Here is a 16,202-nt window from a genome sequence, read left to right on the forward strand (position 1 = left end):
TTCCTTAAATTATGTAACTATCCGGCGAACGGTCCGTACACTTGGACGATGTCATCCAGGATACCGAGCAGCATACGTAGCACATGCCCGTTAGGCGTTTTGATCACAATAGCCATACGTCAACACGATATCGACCTTTTCCGCAGTTGGTAAACGGTCCATTTTAACACGGGTAATGTATCACGAAGCAAATACCGTCCACACTGGTGGAATGTTATGTGATACCACGCATTTGTACGTTTGTGACTATTACTGTGTCATCTATTACCAAACAAAAAAAGTGGTCCAACAAAAACATTTGTATTTATTTACATACTACATGAATAGGTAATAAAAAATGGGGGTTCCTATTTTAAAAAATGCAGTTGATATCTGTTTGACCTACTGCAGCGCCATCTAGCGGGCCAACCATAGCGCCATCTGGTTTCACCCTTAAAGCTAGACTAGTTTCGTTCTTTGTAGTTTTTTCGTTTGACGTTTATTTCGTGAGATATTTGGCCTGGTCACTATCAGTGGACCACCCTGTATAAAGATGGACCTACAGAAACATTCATACAGTTACAGAAGCTCTCCGGGTACCAGGATACAAATAATTCTCTTCTTGTTCTATGTTTTTGTGTATTCTGCCTTGGTTGGAGTGAACGTTTTTAAATAATAGGAAACCCTGGAAAAGTGCTATCTCTACAGTTATATTAATATATACATATTACTTATGTGACTGGAAAACACATTTCCTGCTACTGTTGCTGTCGCTGTAGTTTAGAATTGTGAACAAAGTGTGTAGACATAAGGAAAGATTTTGTCACTCACTAGAAGTAAATGTACCTGGATTTACCCTCAACAAGGAAATCTGTGGTTTGATAGCAGGCTACATTTTTTAACATATTCATTACAGCTCTCTCATACTTTCCAGAAATGGTCTGTTAGAGACCCTCTGAGCAGTCTATCTTTATCTTTAATTAATAGTTTGTTGTATCGGTTAACTACCCCTTTGTCATGTCTGTCTTGTCTACACTTGACATTATGTAATTTCAGATTGGAGTTTCTTGGAGCCAGAAGTGGGTTTTGCTGTTCTGAAGTGGGTATATACTGATTTGGTGGATTTTTCTCAAGGAGATTCTTTCACACTAGACCTCATGAAGACTGCCAATAAGTTCCACCTTGATGAGCTTGTTGCAAAGTAAGGTTGCATCTTGTTTAATGACAAACTCTTTAGTAATTTCATTCAGTGCAGAGGTGTTATAAATAATGTTACATACTCCATTGATTTGTTAAAATTTCCTTTTTTTTTTATGGAATGGACTGATATTATTTGTTTATTACATAAATGAAACTTGGTTACCATATTTACAGTATATTAGGTTTTATAATGTTGTCTATGATGATTTACTAATTATAGAATAATTCATAGAATTAGGAATAGACTGGTAAAGAATCATAGCTTCAGTAAATTTCACATTTTGATGATACACTTAAAGCTGAAACTTTGTGGATTTTAGTTTTAAAATGAGCTCCTCATCCAGGCCCTGAAGGCCCAAGGGATGTTAACTATTAATTTTAAAAGTGATCATATTAAAAGTGAGAATTGTTGATAAACGTAAAGGCTCTGCTCAGGGAAGAAAGAGAACATTGGTAAAATGAATAATGAAATGGGACCTGAAACATGTAACTTCCTTTGTCACTCTTCTTGTCAGTGACATCTTCAAAAAAATCAAGAGCATGTTAATGAACTGCCAGACTGCCACTATGATTATAAGTCCTTGAACATGTTTTGTGTGTGTGTGTGTGTGTGTGTGTGTGTGTGTGTGTGTGTGTTTTTTGTGTTTGCGTGTGTGTTTTGCGTGTGTGTGTGTGTGTGTGTGTGTGTGTGTGTGTTTTCTTTGAATCTAATCATTTGTATGCCTAAGCATATCACGTTCTTCATACTAATTTGATGTTTCTTGCTTGCTGCCTTTATGTTGTTGCAGTTTTAATGGCCAGCAGTGTATTTCATCATAAAACATACTCTTCGGTGCTATTTTGTAGTACATAAATGGTTTTTTTAAGATAAATGCAAATAACAGCATTGCTTTCCAGAGATTGGAAGTTATTTGAAAAAATGTCTATCTAGATAAGTTAATTAGTTAATCAAACATTTTACTTGGAAATAAATTATTCCTGGATAAAGGCATTCAGCCTTCTCATAAATACAAATATTTATTTGTTGTGTACTCTTCGAAGTTTTAACTAACAAATAACCCCATTCTTTGTTTGCATCTTGATCACTCATCTATCAGTTACAACCAGTATATGTTCCTGTGTGTCAACATTATTTCTCCCCAGGGGGCTCGCTGTTCTTTCAAGATTCGTGTGCCCCACTGCGGGTTCGGGGCTAAGAATAGGCCCGCGGTATTCCTGCCTGTCGTAAGAGGCGACTAAAAGGAGTCTCAAATGTTTCGGCCTTATGTGATGGTCCCCTCTCGGGTTTGACCTCCATCTTTCTAAATTGTTCCGAAGAGCGAGCCGATTGGGGAAGGGCGCCTTACTTGGTGCATTGTGTCCATCTTGCGTTGAGAACTTTCGCCAGCTTATTCGTCGTTGCATTGCAGTCCTGCCCGCTCTCCATCTCTTGGGCATGGATCTGTTCCTGCGTGCACTTTCCGCCTTCCGATGAGCAGTGCCAGTTTCTGCACAGATGAAAACCATGGACGACGTGTCACCTAAAATCCAGCCCGGTAGCCAGTCCGTTGTGGTGGAGCTGCCATGTACCCTCTTGGTTGTAGCCCCCTGACAACACAGGGATCGCTCTACTGATGCCTGCGCCGTTAACTCCCCACGTATGCCAAGGAGTGGATGCCCATCTCCCTGGGGCATCGGGACTCCCGGCAATGGCCATCCTGCCTGGTGGCCTTTGCTGTGGCTGGGTGGCGCCCGTGGGGAGGGCCCTTGGTCGGAGTAGGTGGCATCAGGGCAGATGACCCGCAATGAAGCGTGGTACATCATCTCTCGCTGGCGGCCAGCTGTCAGCAGTCTCTAAGCGTTCCATGCTCACTTTAAGGCTCATGTGTATGACCCCAAATCGTTCCCCTCCCTGGCCACACCATGGGAGGAACGACAGGCTATGAATGAGAGCAAAAGATATTCGCCCCGGTATCTCGTCTGTACCAGAGCTGACGGGGAATCGTTTGTGTCTGTGAAGCCTCAGTTCTTTGTCGAACATTTAGAGGACAAGTTCGGGGAGGTGGAGGGCTTGTCCAAAATGCGGTCAGGGTCAGTCTTAATAAAAACGGCATCCTCTGCTCAGTCACGAGCCTTGCTCGCTTGTACGAAGCTGGGGGATGTTTCTGTTACTATCACCCCACATAACAGCTTAAATATGGTCCAGGGAATTATTTTTCACAGAGATCTCCTTTTACAGTCCGATGACGAGCTGTGCGCCAACTTAGAGCGACGAGGGGTCCATTTCGTCCGGCGCGTCCACCGGGGTCCGAGGGATCACCAAGTTGCCACCGGTGCCTTCATCTTGGCCTTCGAGGGTGACACGTTACCTGAGAAGGTCAAGGTGATGGTATACCGTTGTGATGTCAAGCCCTATATCCCTCCCCCGATGCGGTGCTTCAAGTGTTGGAAGTTCGGCCATATGTCTTCTCGCTGTGCTTCCAGCCTCATATGTCGCGATTGTGGTCGACCATCCCATCCTGATACTCCATGTGCCCCGCCTCCCATCTGTGTCAGCTGCGGGGAGCACCATCCCCCTTGCTCGCCGGACTGTAAGATTCTCCAGAAGGAGCGGAAAATAATGGAATACAAGACCCTGGATAGGCTGACCGACACTGAGGCTAAGCATAAGTTTGAACGACTGCATCCAGTACGTATGACGTCCACTTATGCTGCCTCTGTCTCTCCTGTTATGGTTCCTATAGCTGCACCACACAACGTTGGCTCTCAGAGCCAGAGAACCACACCTGCCCCCTTGATGGTGGGGGGCACTACACTCTCTGTTGCTCCTGCTCCATCTACTTCAGGAGCAACACCACCCCAACCATCAGGGACATTCGTTCCCCCTTCCCAGCCGGAGAAGCGTGAGACTTCTTCGGCTACTCTAGCCCATCCCAGGCTTTGCCCAGTGCCAAAGCGGACACCCGCAAATTTTTGAAACAACAACCGATCGCTGGTCATAGGGCTTCACGGTCGTCGTCCGTCCCTGAGACTGACCCACTGGGGCCCTCCCAGCCAGACGCTCCAAAGGCACAGCGTGCAAAGCCGTTGAAGAAAAAGGCTCCCAAGCATCCTGACATTGCGGTGGCACCTGTCCCACCGCAACCTTCCAACTCTGTGTCTGAGGATGAGGTGGAGATTCTTGTGTCTGCTGAGGACCTCGATCTCGCCGGTCCCTCAGACGCCATGGATAGCAACTGCACAGGTGCTCCATCGGAGGCAGCAGGTGACCCAGCGGCGTAATCTGCCTTCCCAGTCCTGTCACGCCTTTCTCAGCCATGGACAATACCATCCTCCAGTGGAACTGCAGCGGTTTCTTCCACCATCTAACTGAGCTCCGACAACTTATCAGCCTTCACCCTTTCTTCTGCATTGCACTTCAGGAAACTTGGTTTCCCGCAATGCGAACCCCCGCCCTCCGTGGCTATCGGGGTTGTTATAAGAACCGGGCAGCTTATGAAAGGGTGTCTGGTGGCGTCTGGATATATGTCCTTAACTCTCTTCACAGCGCGTTGGTACCTCTACAAACAGCTTTAGAAGCTGTCGCTGTTCGGGTGTGGACGCCACAGGCTGTTACCGTCTGCAGTCTTTACCTTCCACCGGATGGTGCTGTCGCGCAGCATGTCCTGGCTGCTCTGATAGCCCAATTGCCGCCACCTTTCTTGCTACTGGGCGACTTCAACGCCCATAACCCTCTGTGGGGTGGGTCAGTGGCGACAGGTCGAGGTGCCACCATTGAGCATTTATTAGCACAGCTCGATCTTTCGCTTTTAAATGATGGTTCCTCCACACACTTTAGCGTGGCGCATGGCACGTGCTCCGCCATTGACCTTTCCATCTGCAGCCCTAGCCTCTTACCGTCTGTCCAGTGGCGAGTGCATGACGACCTGTATGGTAGTGACCACTTTCCGATCTTTCTGTCACTGCCACAGCGTCGGTCTTCTCTGCACCCCTGCAGGTGGGCTATGAATAAGGCTGACTGGGACTCGTTTTCCTCCACTGCCGCTATCGAGCTTCTCCGTAGTGATGACATTGATGTGGTGGTTCAATCGGTCACCACGGGCATCGTTATTGCCGCCGACTCTGCCATTCCTCGTTCTTCTGGGTCCCCTCGGCGGCGTACTGTGCCTTGTTGGTCGCCTGAGATCGCTGCAGCGATTAAAGATCGCCGGTGGGCGCTGCAGCGTCACAAGCGACATCCCTGCGTTGAACACCTCATCACCTTCAAACGGCTGCGTGCGCGGGCCCGCCGCCTTATCTGCCAAAGCAAGCAGGAGTGCTGGGAGCGGTATGTGTCCACCATTGGCCTCCATGTCACTCCATCGCAGGTCTGGGCCAAGATTCGTCGCGTCTACGGCTATCGGACCCCTGTCAGCGTCCCTGCGCTCTCACTGAATGGAGCAGTTTGTACTGACTCCGGCGTCATTGCAAATTGCTTGGCAGAGCATTTTGCTATGAGTTCCGCTTCTGCGAATTACCCCCTGGCCTTCTGCTCCATTAAAGAGTGGATGGAACATCGGAGCCTTTCGTTTCACACCCACCATCCAGAATCTTACAATGTTCTATTCAGTGAGTGGGAATTTCGCAGTGCGCTAGCCGCTTGCCCTGATACCACTCCTGGGCCAGATGGCATCCACTGTCAGCTGCTGAAACACCTTTCAGTGGACTGCGAGCGATGGCTCCTCGACCTTTACAACCACATTTGGGTCGAGGGAGAGTTTCCGTCGCAATGGCGGGAAAGTATTGTTATCCCCATTCTGAAACCTGGGAAGAACCCTTTGGAGGTGGACAGCTACCGTCCCATTAGCCTCACCAACATTCTTTGCAAGTTGCTTGAACGGATGGTGAGCCGGCGGTTGACCTGGGTACTGGAGTCACGGGGCCTTCTGGCTCCATCTCAGGGTGGGTTCCGTAAAGACCGCTCCGCCGCCAACAATCTGGTGAGCCTGGAGTCGGCCATCCGTACTGCCTTTGCCCGCCGTCAGCACCTGGTCGCTGTCTTTTTCGACATGCAGAAGGCGTACGATACGACATGGCGCCATCACATCCTTTCTACGCTTCATGGATGGGGTCTTCGGGGCCCTCTGCCGATCTTTATCCGCAATTTTCTGTCGTATCGTACCTTCTGCGTGCAAGTCGCGGCCTCCCATAGTTCCTCCCAAGTCCAGGAGAACGGTGTGCCCCAGGGATCTGTTTTAAGTGTCTGCCTGTTTTTAATAGCCATTAATGGGCTCGCTGCGGCCGTGGGAAATTCTGTCTCTGCTTCCCTGTATGCTGACGACTTCTGCCTTTACTACAGCTCTACTGGCATTGCAGCTGCTGAACGTCAGCTACAGGGCGCTATCCGCAAGGCGCAGTCTTGGGCTGTAGCGCATGGCTTTCAGTTTTCGGCTGCCAAGACCCGTGTTATGCATTTCTGCCGGCGCCGAACAGTCCATCCTGAGCCACAGCTTTATCTTGCCAACGAACTCCTTGTCGTGGTGGAGACCCACAGGTTTTTGGGGGTCGGTTTTGATGCTCGGTTGACTTGGCTGCCTCATATTCGGCAGCTTAAACAGGCGTGTTGGAGGCATCTAAATGCTCTGAGATGCTTGAGCCACACCAGCTGGGGTGCCGACCGATCTACCCTGTTACGGCTCTACCAGGCGTTAATCCAGTCCCGTCTGGATTATGGGAGCCTGGCTTATGGCTCAGCATCCCCATCTGCGTTACGGGTGTTTGACCCAATCCTCCAAAGCGGGATACGCCTTGCCACTGGTGCCTTCCGTACCAGCCCTGTGGACAGCATCCTAGTGGAGGCGGGTGTCCCTCCACTGCGGTTCCGATGCCTACAATTACTGGCTGCTTATGCTGCCCATGTTTTTAGCTTGCCCGGGCATCCAAATTACCGTGTCCTGTTCCCGCAGTCAGTCGTCCATCTGCCAGAACGTCGGCCCCGGTCGGGTTGTCCGATCGCCGTACGCGTCAAGGAGCTACTCTGCGGGCTTGGGTTTTTCCCTGTTCCACCTCCTTTCCAGGTACCTCTGCGTACACCCCCGTGGTGTGTTCCTCGCCCTTGCCTTCGGCTCGACTTGGCACAGGGCTCGAAGGACTCAGTCCCTCCAGAGGCCTTCCACCGCCGCTTTTATTCCATCCTGGCCACGTATTAGGGCTCTGGCATTGTTTACACTGACGGCTCGATGGTTGCTGGTCGAGTCGGTTATGCGCTCACTCTAGGGGACCATTCCGAACAACGTTCCTTGCCGGCTGGCTGCAGCATTTACACTGCTGAGCTGGTCGCCATCTTTCGAGCCCTAGAGTATATCCGCTCCTGCTCAGGTGAGTCCGTCGTTATCTGTAGCAATTCCCTGAGCAGTTTACGAGCTCTTGACCAGTATTTTCCTTGTTCCCGTCTGGTGATGGCTATCCATGAGTCCCTGCATACTCTTGCGCGTTGCGGCCGCTCTGCGGTCTTCGTGTGGACCCCAGGCCATGTTGGGATCCCCGGCAATGAGAATGTTGACCGGCTGGCGAAAGATGCGACTAGTACACCATCTCTGGACATTGGCCTCCCGGAGACAGATTTGCGAGCATTCCTACGCCACAAAATTCTGGACCTTTGGGACACTGAATGGCGCGCCCTGCCTTCACGCAACAAACTTCGGGCCATCAAGGGGGCTACCAGTGTGTGGCGCTCCTCCTTGCGGGTCTCTCGCAAGGAGTCTGTTGTCCTCTGCCGGCTGCGCATTGGGCACACATGGATGACGCACGGCCACCTATTGCGACATGAGGACCCACCTTTATGTCGCTGCGGCTCCGTTTTGACAGCGGTCCACATTTTATTGGACTGTCCACTTTTAACCGTGCTCAGGCAGTCGTTCGCACTGCCTGACACGCTCCCTGCTCTTTTAACAGATGACTCGGCTATGGCTGACGTAGTTTTATGTTTTATTCGGGCAGGGGTTTTTTATCATTTAATATGAGTGTTTATGTTTTATTTTATTGTTTTGTGTTGATTCTGGCCTTCGCCTATGGTTTTCAACTGAGTTTTTAATGTGTTCTCGGTGGTTGGCTTTTCCTTTTTTTGTTCCTGTGGTCGGCCTACCACCGTCACACTCTGTGTGATTTTATTTCGTTTTGTCTGATCTCTGTCGGAGTCTTTCTTGTCCCGTGTCATCTGACGTCTTCCCTGTTGTTCGTTTTTATTCTCTTTGGGCGGTTTTAATTTTTTTTTTTTTGGAAAAAGGGACCGATGACCGTCGCAGTATGGTCCCTTTAATCCCCCAAACCAACCAACCAAGATTCGTGTGTGGCGTACACGGGGCCACGATCTACTGTAGCTACTGTATTTCCTTCACCCCGCCCTCCCTCCTTATCCTCACTCCTTCCCTGTTGCCCCCTCCTTCCCCTAACTCAGTGTTCTGATTTATATCTACCTGTCTATCCACCTGGTTCTCTGTCTTGCTTGCAATTTTGTTCCTTCTGCCTGATCATTCATCCTTTTTGGCGTTTAGGTCCCTGCTTGAGGTTTGACCTCAACTTCTAAATTTTCTGTTTTTAGTGTGAGTCATTTGGGGGAAGAAGTCCCTCCCTAGCATCTGTGGTATGGATTCCTCTTCCCCCTTCCTTCCCCACTGTACCCCCTCCCCCTCCCTCCACCCTGCTAGGTCACCAGCACGTGTAGTCAGTCCGTGTGATGGGGTGACAAGTATCCATCAAGCTGAGCCCTCTGACAACACAGGATTCGCACTACTGATACCTGAGCTGTTCCCTCCCCATGTATGCCAAGGAGTGGTTGCTTGTCTACCTGGAGCATCAGAACTCCCGGCAACAGCCACCATGCCAGGCAGCCCTTGCAGTGGCTGGTTGGTGCCCATGAGGGGAGCCCCTGGACAGAGTGGGTGGTATCAGGGCAGGTGCTTGGCACATGAAGCGTGTCAAGCTGCAAAAATCTGACTGTTCTCAAACAGCCATTTCTTTGAATGGTGAAGGCTCACAGAGTGCTGCTTTGTATGACCCAATGGCCTTCCCTTCCCTGGCTACGGTATGGGAGGAGGATGAGGCTCGGTGTCTTAGGATGAAACACTTTCCCTGCTACCTCGTCTGTACTTGGATGGATGGGGACACATTCACAGCCACAAAGCCTTTTTTTTTTTTTTTTTTTTTTTTTTTTGATAATATAGAGGAAAAGTTTGGTGAAGTGGAGTCTCTCAGTAAGATATGGTTGGGCTCCCTGTTGATCAAAGCTTCTTTTGCCGCTCAGTCTGCAGGTCTTTGTGCTTGTGATCGTCTCGGCAATGTTCCAGTGTCTATTACTCTCACTAGTCTCTTTCTGGCTTTCAAGGAGGATAGCCTCCCAGAGGAGGTCAAGGTTCACATGTCTTATGGTGAGGCTCACCAAAAATAGGAGACACTCCATCCAGTGTCACTTTCTTCAATTTTTACCTCTGTTACATCCTTTCCCCTTCCTACCTCTTCATTACCCCAGTGCTGTCCCCCTTTCCCCTCCCATTCTCCTGCAGTTCCCATGCCCTCCTGTCTGGGAGCTGCTCCCCCTCCCCGGCCAAAGAAGTGCCCCCCTTCTTCGGCACCTGCCAGTGATGCCACCCCACCCCACCCCTCCAGAACCGCTCTTCCCAGCATCTCTCAGGCTGGAAGCCTCCTACCCCAATTTGGCAACAAGACGCACCACCATCTACACGCTGAAAGGCTGCCTGCTCTCTATTGATTCCGGATCTTGCAGACGTCTGTACTCCCTCTGTGCCCTGCCCTCCTCCACCTCCAAAAGAGAAGAAGAAGAAGAAGAAGAAACACAAGTCCCTAGACAGGGCTCCCAGTGCCCCCAGAGGTACCCTCTTCAGAACCTGAGTCTGACATCTTATTTGTGGATGTCACCCCATCCTTGTCATTGATGATCACTGACCGAGTGACATGACCTCCTCTTGACTTCTGAATGTCTAACTGGACTCTTGCCACACTGCACAGTGTAATTGCGACGAATATTATCATCATCTATCAGAAATACAGCACCTTGTTTCCTCGTATACACTTCTGTGATGACCATTTGCCAACATTTCGTGGTTATTGGGTATTCTGTCGGAACCATGGTGGCCCTGGGGTAGCATCTGGCGGGGTCTGCACGTTGGTTCACTCGGATGTCATTAGTGACTAGATCCCCTTTGTACCAGCCTGGAGGCAATAGTGATTAGAGTGCAGTCGCCATGTGCAATGTCTAACTCCCTCCAGGTAGGCCACTTCCTTACGTTGAACTGTCTACCTTAATACAGCAACTCCTGCCGCGTTCCTCATCCTTGGGGACTTCAGTGCCCACCACCCACTGTGGGGGAGTGCCACTTCCACAGGTTGGGGTCTCCTAATTGACCAACTTATTACAAATTTTGATTTATGTCTCCTCAATGATGGTTCCCCTTCACTGCTGCTCATGGGACTGTTTCTACTGCTCTCGATATCACGATCACCTCCCCCACTCTCATGGCTCCCCTACACTGGTCGTCCATGATGATGTTTGTGACAGTGACCCCTTCCTGCTGATTGTGTAGTTTCTCTACTGCCACCAGGCAGACAGGCCCCCTCATTGGGCATTCTTCAGGGACAATTGGCCTTTATATATGTCTTCTGTGCACTTCGACACCTCCCTCTTGAAATGCATAGATGCAGTCATGCAAGGCGTCTTTCTCACTATTCTTCATGCTGCTGTCACTGCTGTCCACCAATCCACTGGTCTCCTTCATCATCAACTGGTACCATGATGGACCAAGGATGTAGCAGTACTGTCTAGGAATGCCGATGGGTGCTGCAGCGGTTTAAACGACACCCTTCACAGACCAGCCTCCTTGCTTTTAAGCGTCGCCATGCTAAGACTCGTTACCTTCTCAAGCAGAATAAAAAGGAATGTAAAAAGGAATGCTGGGATTGCTATGTTTCCTCCCTGGGGATGTATGCCTCTTCGTCGCAGGTTTGGTCCAAACTCTGTAGCCTTCTGGGCTGCCAGCGACAGTCACGTGTTAGTCCAGGGTATTAATCTCCAGGGTGCTGTGTGCACTGATCCATTGGTTCTTGCAGAAGATGGCATCAGCATCCTCTTCCTACTCTGCTACCTTTCTCCGGTAGAAACAGTGAGTAGAACAGTCCCCCCCCCCTTTGTTTCAGCCTGCACTAAGCTGAACTCTGTAATGAACCCTTCACTGAATGGGAATTCTTGCAGGTTCTTACCTCTTCATGTGACACAGTCCTAGGCCCGGATTCCATCCACAACCAGATGATCCAACACTTGGACGTTCCCCAGAGGCAACAAAACTCAAGGTCTTCAACTGTACTTGGCTCACTGGTGCTTTCCCTTCACAATGGTGAGACAGTATAGTTATCCCCGTCTTTAAGCCTGGGAAGAACACAATGTCTCTCAACAGCTACCGCCCTATTGTCTTGATGTATGTACTTTGTAAAATGCTCGAGAGGATGGTAAGCTTCAGATTATGTTGGGTACTTGAATTTCGTGGCCTGTTTTCCCTGTATCAGTGTGGCTTCTGTGAAGAATGATGTCCAACTGACCATTTACTCAGATTGGAAACAGTAATCTGACAGGCTTTTATTAACCGCCGGCACCTTTTCACAATCGCCTTTGACCTACATAAGGCGTATGACATGGCTTGGCGCCATAAATTTTTAGTTTCCCTCCATGACTGGAGCTTCAATGGCCCCATTCAGGTTTTTATCTGTGAGTTTTTATCTCACTGGCTCCTCCGGGTTCGAGTTGACGCTTCACTCAATGCCCCTTAGATTCTGGAGAACAGTACCCCACAGGGTTCTGTGTTAAATGTCCACTCTCCCTGTGGCCGTCAATGGGTTTGTATTCTCTGTTGGGCCTGTGGTTACCCCAGCATTGTATGTTGACGATTTTTGCATTTGGTGCAGCTCCCACTCGGTAGCATCTGCTGAGCACCAGCTCCAAGGTGCCATTCCCCCTGCGGGTCCGGGGTAAGAATAGGCCCGAGGTATTCCTGCCTGTCGTAAGAGGCGACTAAAAGGAGTTTCAACCGTTTCAGCCTTCCATGTGATGGTCCCCCTTGCGGTTTGACCTCCATTTTTCAAAATTCTACAGAAGTACGAGCCTTTTGGGGAAGGACACCTTACATGGTGTACCACTGGTCCTAAGTGCACTAAGACCTTGGCACTCAGCATTGCACCGGCGTTGTAACCATACCCACTATTCCTCAAATTGGGCCTAAATGCCTGATGGGTTGTCCAAGTTACGCCCATCTTGCATCTCCATCTGCACCAGCGATCATGATGGACTTTCCATGGCACCAGAAATCCAGCACGGTAGCCAGCCCGTTGTGGTGGGGTCGTCATGTACCCTCTAGGTTGTAGCCCCCTGACAACACAGGGATCGTACTGCCGATACCTGAGCTGCACCCTCCCCACGTCGGCCAAGGAGTAGATGTCCGTCTCCTTGGGGCATCAGGACTCCTGGCAATGGTCATCCTGCCAGGTGGCCCTTGCTGCGGCTGGGTGGCGCCCGTGGGGAGAGCCCCTGGTCGGAGTGGGTGGTATCGGGGCGGACGTTTCGCAGATGAAACGTCAACACATATCAGGTTGCTCTGTGGCCGAGTCTTTCAAAAGAAAAGGTACCGTTTCAAGTTCTGGTTCTCCTGCCCTTTCCCCCTTGGCCACTCCATGGGAGGAGGGACAGGCCCGCCGGCTTGGGGCGAAGTACTTCCCCCGCTATTTGGTCTGTTCTCGAACCAATGGGGGGACATTCGCCACCTCCAAGCCCATGTTCTTTGTTCAGCACATTGAGGACATCTTCGGGGAAATCGAGGCTCTCAGCAAGATGCGTTCGGGGTCCGTTCTTATCAAGACCACCTCCGCCACACAGTCGGTGGCGCTCCAGGCGTGCGACCGCCTAGGGGACATCCCAGTATCCATTGTCCCACATCTCGCACTAAATAGAACGCAGGGGGTTATTTTTCATCGTGACCTCCTGCTACAATCTGATGAGGAGCTCAGGGCCAACCTGGAGCGCCGAGGCGTGCATTTCGTCCGGCGAGTCCAGCGCGGCCCCAAAGACCGTCGCATCGACACTGGGGCCTTTATCCTCGCCTTCGAGGGGGACGTTCTCCCGGAGAAGGTAGAGGTGATGTGCTACCGGTGCGACATGCGACCTTACGTCCCGCCTCCTATGCGCTGTTTTAGGTGTTTGCGCTTTGGGCACATGTCGTCACGGTGTGAGGCTGAGCCCCTTTGTGGCGATTGTGGACGTCCTCTCCGTGAGGAACATACATGCACCCCACCACCTCGGTGCATTAATTGTCCTGGCGTCCACTCGCCTAGATCCTCAGACTGCCCCGCATATCAGAAGGAGAAGAAGATACAAGAAATCAAAACTTTGGATCGGCTCTCTTATTCTGAGGCCAGGAAGAAGTACAACCGCGTCCATCCCGTGTCATTGACCACTTCGTTTGCCTCAGTTGTGTCCACTCCTACCGCGGTATCCTCATCCCTATCCTGTCCCCCCTCCGCCTCCTCCGCCCATCAGGGGGCTCTGCCTCCGCCTCCCAAATCCCTCCTTTCCAAATCCTCCTCCCCCGTGGCCCCCACCTCCTCTGCCCCAGGGGCCACCCTTCCTCCTCCTCCTGCCCCCATGCCACCTGAGAAGCGATCCTCTTCTCAGGCGTCCATCGGGGAAACGTTCCGGACCCCAGCTTCAGAGGTCCGGCGTTCCAAAACGGACCCTGCGCGTGAGGACCTTCTTCGGGTCCAGGCCACCATCCCTGTGCCTCCTCGGCCTTCCAAGAAGGCCTCCAAGAAGAAGTCTCTATCCCCCTCTCCACCCCGGCGCGTTTCGTCCGACGCTCCATCTGTGAGTCGCCGCTCCCGGCCGTCCTCAGTTTCGCCGGGACGCTCTGCTGCCAGGCACTCAGCTGGCCTTTCGTCGGCAAACGATGCTGCCCCTCCTACACAACCAGGGACAGCAGCCGCAGCTGGCGACGAGTCGATGGAACCGGATCCGCCTCCCGTCGGTTGTAGCGTTGTTCCCTCGCAACCTGGCCCTCCGCGGCCGTCGAGGTGACCAGCTCTTCCCCCGCCTCGTTCCCCCAACTTTTTGACTAGCGATGGCGTTGTTTCATTGGAACTTAAGAGGTATTCGATCTAATCGGGACGAATTACAACTGCTCCTCCGCCTGCACTGTCCGCTCGTCCTGGGTCTCCAGGAAACCAAGTTGCGCCCGACTGACCGTATTGCCTTTACCCACTATACCTCGGAGCGGTATGACCTCACCCCTGTGGACGGTGTCCCGGCTCATGGTGGGGTCATGTTGCTCATTCGGGACGATGTCTATTACCATCCCATCCCATTGACCACCCCACTCCAAGCAATAGCTGTCCGCATTACTCTTTCTGCTTTTACTTTTTCAGTTTGTACCATCTACACTCCGCCGTCATCTGCTGTTAGTCGGGCTGACATGATGCACCTGATCGTTCAGCTTCCCCCGCCGTTTTTATTGTTTGGCGACTTCAATGCCCATCATCCCCTTTGGGGCTCTCCTGCATCCTGTCAAAGAGGCTCACTCTTGGCGGATGTCTTCTACCATCTCAATCTTGTCTGCCTCAATACTGGCGCCCCGACTTTCCTCTCGGACTCTACTCATACTTACTCCCACTTGGACCTCTCGATCTGTTCTACCACTCTTGCCCGTCGGTTCGAGTGGTATGTCCTTTCTGACACCTATTCGAGCGACCACTTCCCCTGTGTCGTTCGTCTCCTGCACCACACCCCATCCCCACGTCCTTCGAGCTGGAACATACTGAAAGCTGACTGGGGACTTTACTCTTCCCTGGCGACCTTTCCAGACCACGATTTTCCCAGTTGTGACAGTCAGGTCGAATACCTCACGGCTGTTATCATCAATGCTGCCGAACATTCCACTCCTCGTACTACTTCTTCTTCACGTCGCGTTTCTGTCCCCTGGTGGAACGAGGCTTGTAGGGACGCTATCCGCGCTCGACGACGTGCTTTACGCACCTTTCGCCGCCATCCTACGTTGGCGAATTGTATTTAATACAAACGACTCCGAGCGCAATGCCGTAGAGTCATCAAAGACAGCAAAAAAGCTTGTTGGGCCTCTTTCACCAGCTCCTTTAACAGTTTTACTCCCTCTTCCGTCGTTTGGGGTAGCTTGCGCCGGCTGTCGGACATTAAGGCCCACTCCTCGGTACCTGGCCTGACCTCAGGTAATGAGGTCCTTGTTGATCCTGTGGCTGTCTCCAACGCCTTTGGCCGCTTTTTCGCGGAGGTTTCAAGCTCCGCCCATTACCATCCTGCCTTCCTTCCCAGGAAAGAGGCAGACGAGGCTCGGCGACCTTCCTTCCACTCGCTGAATCTGGAAACTTATAATGCCCCCTTTACTATGCGGGAACTCGAACGTGCGCTTGCACTGTCCCGGTCCTCTGCTCCGGGGCCAGATGCCATTCACGTTCAGATGCTGGCACACCTTTCTCCGGCGGGCAAAAGCTTCCTTCTTCGTACCTACAATCGTGTCTGGACCGAAGGTCAAGTCCCCATGCGTTGGCGTGACGCCGTTGTTGTTCCTATACCCAAACCCGGGAAGGATAGACACCTTCCTTCTAGTTACCGCCCCATTTCTCTTACAAGCTGTGTCTGTAAGGTGATGGAGCGCATGGTTAATGCTCGGTTAGTCTGGATTCTTGAATCTCGACGGCTACTTACTAATGTCCAATGCGGCTTTCGTCGCCGCCGCTCCACTGTTGACCACCTTGTGACCTTGTCGACATTCATCATGAACAACTTTTTGCGAAGGCGCCAAACGGTAGCTGTGTTCTTCGGCTTGGAGAAGGCTTATGATACCTGGTGGAGAGGAGGTATCCTCCGCACTATGCACAGGTGGGGCCTACGCGGTCGCCTGCCCCTTTTTATTGATTCCTTTTTAACGGATCGAAAGTTTAGGGTACGTGTGGGTTCCGTATTGTCCGACGTCTTCCTCCAG

The 16,202-nt window shown here is 51.3% G+C and overlaps 1 protein-coding gene across 3 annotated transcripts in view; it reads left to right on the top strand.

The window, feature by feature from the left end:
* The window catches only part of LOC126203252 (rabankyrin-5), a 621,526-nt gene that overhangs the window by 89,415 nt on the left and 515,909 nt on the right, over nucleotides 1-16,202 (top strand). For all 3 annotated transcript variants that reach the window (XM_049937508.1, XM_049937507.1, XM_049937506.1), the window contains exon 4: nucleotides 1,036-1,180. In XM_049937508.1, coding sequence (XP_049793465.1) covers nucleotides 1,036-1,180 — 145 coding nt within the window. The remainder of the gene's footprint in view (nucleotides 1-1,035; nucleotides 1,181-16,202) is intronic.

The sequence above is a fragment of the Schistocerca nitens genome, chromosome 9, assembly GCF_023898315.1.
Source record: "Schistocerca nitens isolate TAMUIC-IGC-003100 chromosome 9, iqSchNite1.1, whole genome shotgun sequence".
Classification (NCBI taxonomy): Eukaryota; Metazoa; Arthropoda; class Insecta; order Orthoptera; family Acrididae; genus Schistocerca; species Schistocerca nitens.